Source organism: Triticum aestivum, chromosome 1A (assembly GCF_018294505.1).
Source record: "Triticum aestivum cultivar Chinese Spring chromosome 1A, IWGSC CS RefSeq v2.1, whole genome shotgun sequence".
NCBI classification, from domain to species: Eukaryota; Viridiplantae; Streptophyta; class Magnoliopsida; order Poales; family Poaceae; genus Triticum; species Triticum aestivum.
Window position 1 is genome coordinate 10,836,359 of NC_057794.1, and position 3,893 is coordinate 10,840,251.

General features: G+C 50.9%; 1 protein-coding gene across 1 annotated transcript; it reads left to right on the forward strand.

Moving 5' to 3' along the window:
* Window positions 1–2,198: 2,198 nt before the first annotated feature.
* On the forward strand, window positions 2,199–3,313 carry LOC123068251 (myosin-2 heavy chain, non muscle). Its single transcript, XM_044490790.1, has 3 exons — window positions 2,199–2,236; window positions 2,363–2,428; window positions 2,500–3,313. The coding sequence occupies exons 1-3, from the start codon at window positions 2,234–2,236 to the stop codon at window positions 3,136–3,138; spliced, it is 708 nt and encodes a 235-aa protein (XP_044346725.1). The 5' UTR covers window positions 2,199–2,233; the 3' UTR covers window positions 3,139–3,313.
* Window positions 3,314–3,893: the final 580 nt, after the last annotated feature.

Here is a 3,893-nt window from a genome sequence, read left to right on the forward strand (position 1 = left end):
TGTAGTCCTACCGGATGTTGGGTTTACTTCCAACAATCACCCACTTAAGCATGATGTCATTACGGTTACAACTCCGATGCTGATCCTTTTTTGCCTAGACTCATGTTGATGCGCCGACACAACGGACTTGCGTTGAACAGATCCCACCGTTGGTCGGGTGTATGTGATAGCCTAGCTTATTAGGGATGATAGACTACTCATATCAATAAGGAATTCCTTCTTTTCCGGGAGCCCATTCAGACAGAACTCCAAAGTTAAGCGTGCTCAGCTTGGAGTAGTTTTAGGATGGGTGACCGACCGAGAAGTTGCTCCCGGATGCGCACGAGTGAGGACAAAGTGCGCAGAAAAGACTAGTATTGATCTATGGGGCCAGTCTAGATCCCGCCAGGAGTAACGACCACCGACGGGTGTGTCCGGGGCGTTACAGTGTAGTCCCTCGGTAGCGGTGGAGTGCAATGTGGACGGTCATTGCCTCCTCCAACCCGCACGAGATGACACATCAGCCGACGGATCCGGACTAGTCGGAGTCAGATCATCTGCCCGCCATGCCGGAGAAAGCCGGAGATCACCGGACAGGGGCTTGGGTGACGGAGTGAAATGGAGGGGAGTGGAGTGGCTAGGTTTGATCTGGGAAGTAGATGGGATGAATATACGTGGGATTGGATGGGCCAGTGTGGCCTGGGTCCAACGTGGCGGACGCGCCCAGTCGCGCCCGGGCCTCCTCATGTAAGGGGTGCTGGTCAAGCCGGGCTGTTTGAGGCGCTCATTTAGGTTGAAGTTTTTTTTTTGACCGGTCAATGATCGGATCATCCGTCCGGACGTACAGGGGAAGGGGTTGAGGTGCCTGGCTGTAGATGCCGTAGCCACGTTGTTCCCAGGCTCATATATGTATTTCGACGTACGTACGCACCTACTCTCGTGCAAAAGCTGTGACCAGTACCATGTAACCATAAAAAACTGCTACAATGTTAAACCTTTCTGCAAAGTACAGACACGGCAGGACCACGGTCTTGTTTCGCGGCAATGCCGTCTCCGGTGCCAAGTAAATAATGCAAGGTAGAGCGTGCTGCATCTGGCACAACGTTGTAAATTTCTATACCTAAAGCTGTGCCCAGTACTAGTGTAACCATATCATAGTAACCTTTCTTCTGGTTTCCCGGCAATGCCATCCCAAGTGCCAAGTAGTGCAAGATCGAGCGTGCTGCATCGGCCTCAACGTCGTCTGAAGTGGCTACCATTCGTCACTTTGAGAACCTAGGTCAGGAATGCCAGTAGGTGGACGGACGGGGTGCCCGTTTGAATGCAATAGATATCGGTCCCTTCCCGTCCTCTCATTGCTCCGGCATTGAACAAGCAGGAGACTGGCCGCGAAGCGGGCAACGCTCTCGGCCGGTGCTCATGTCCAAGGCCGGAACGACGTGAGAGGTCGCGTCCGCTCTAGTTTAACATGAATGCGTCGCTAACACTCTCGGGCTGCATGAATATGCGGCAACCACTTCAGGTGGGAAAGGACGCGAGGCAAGGCAGTGGTCCGGATGACCGCAAAGCCCACTGCTTCTGATTTGCGGACCGATCTGGGGACGAATGCGGGAAAGTGTTGGTTCAAACGGGCTGGTCTGGGCGGACACAACTGGTTTAAGGGTCAGCATCGAAGATGCCTTAATGGCCATATGCGCGTAGCCAAGACACATGTTTGCTTCCTCGCGTGCAGAAGGCGAGAGAGGCATTCAGGTCTTCTCCACATGCAGCCTCCGCTTTCATTCACTCTCCGACTCCCCATCACCACTTGGTACAATTTTTTAGACCTTTTACAGTACATCTAAGACCTATTTTTCTAGCAACGCCCGTGAAGAAGTAGTGCTTTCGGTTGCGTTGTACTAAATTCCTGACATCGAACCTTTAATCATGTTGTAGTACGTACTAAATGCATACGTTATACATATCCACTAATTTGCGCGTGTTGACGAACTTGCCTAGTTATTGCTTTGGTCATCTAAATGACTTGCAAAAGGAAGTGGAGCTGCTTTCTTCTTATGAAATGGAACATGACGATGAGCCTTTTGATCTAAGAAAATAGTAGTGGGCGTAGCTAGGAAACCGCAGCGAATATTACACACATAGACGGGGCGTTGACCTACAGATTGCGGCTATATAAGTGTGGCCGGCCAGGCTTCATTGATCAAAGCAGGAATCAAAGGTTCAAGGGCACGGACACACACCACAAATACACACAATGGTAGAGTAGTGGACCTTTTGTTATATATATAGAGAGAGAACTTTTGTTCATTATCTTGTTACCTTTCGTACTTGTTCTTCCTTGGTGCACTATCACATAGTTGTACTGACAATTCTCTTGTTGCAGGCAGAGGCACCGAATAAGAGCAAGAAGAAAGCAGTGGTGGAGGAGAAGAAAGAACCGAAGAACAAGGTTAACAAACTGAATGATATTACAGGCACCGAGAAGAAAACTACAAAGGACTTACTATACTCTTGTTGCAGGCAAAGGGATCGAATGCCCAAAGCTCGAAGGGCAAGGAAGTGGAGGAGGACAACAGAGATCTAAAGAGGACTATCCAAGACCTGGAGGACAAGATTAGCGCACAGAATGTTAAAATTAAAGACAACCAGACTCGCATAGGGAAAGTGGCCATGGAGAAAGATAATGTGGAAGAGGATATCACAGAGCAGAAGAATAAGGAAACAGAGACGGGAAGAAAGATTGATAGGCTGGACATGAGGAAAGGAAAGCTGGTGGAGAAGATAGGGAATCTGGACTTGCAGAAAGAAGAAGTGGTGAAGGAGAAAACAAAGCTGGGAAAGGGTATCACAGAGCTGAAGAGGAAGGAACAAAATACGGGAACACAGATTGCAGATCTGAAGAAGAAGGAAAATACGCTGGTGGAGGAGAAAGGAAAGTTGGCGAAGGAGCTAGATGAGAAAAAAACTATGAGGATTGATAATCTGGAGAGGAGGAACGAAGAGCTGGCCAAGGACAATGAGGAACTGAAGAAGGACAACGAGAAGCTGGTGCGTAAAGAAAGAAAGACCAGAGAGGAGAAAAGGGAACTGAAAAACAGCTACGACACGCTGCAGGACAAGTACGATGGGAGATGCTGCAGCTCTTGCTCAATTTGTTGACAGTCGGAGTACGGGCTGTTACTACGTGATTTCAACATATGTACTCGTGATGTTGCTGTGTACGCAACATGGGTACCTGTCCCTTTTAATTTTCCTCTATGCATGGCTATGAGTTTCTTTCCAGGTGTTGTAAGCTCTTTCAAAAATTGCAGTCTAGCACTTGATTTATGGATCCTTTCCGATGTTCCTTTCGATCTATGTAGTAATACCATGTGCTTTCGTTAAGACAAATGGGCTGAACTAAACTGATGGGTTCCTCCATACATAACTGAACTACAAGTCAGTGGTACTGCATTTATCATCTGAAGCCTTTAGTTGCGTCGTGCTTGTGGCTCCCCGGATTCGGCTCTTTTGCTCAGCAGTGCCACCTCAGACCTACACAGTCATTTTAATCTGCACTTGTGGACCTCTGCACGACCGCCGCGTCACTCCGCTCGGGCGACTCGGGGGAACATCGCCAGTCGCCGGCGGCCCCCTCTTCTACGCCTCCTCTCCTCCGCCGCTACCGCTGGCCTTGCCGTGGTGGCGGCGGCCCCTTGCCTCCGAAGGTGGCTCGGGGAGATCCCGCGGCAGACGCGTGGTGGCCGGGTGGCCGCGGTCGTCTTGGTGGCGAGCTCTGCCGGGCTCGAAGCCGTGGGGCGCGGGGCGCGCGTGGGGAGCAGGGTGGCGTCGAGGTGTCGCGAGGCCTGCTCGCCGACGCCTGGGGGTGGCGCGCGAGCGCATTTCCCTCTGCTGTGGATCTGGCCGGCGCGCTG

Bases quoted from the DNA above. Each gene is read 5' to 3' on its own strand.
- LOC123068251 (XM_044490790.1), top strand. The intron at 2,429-2,499 runs GTTAACAAACTG...CTCTTGTTGCAG, and splicing joins AGAAAGAACCGAAGAACAAG to GCAAAGGGATCGAATGCCCA.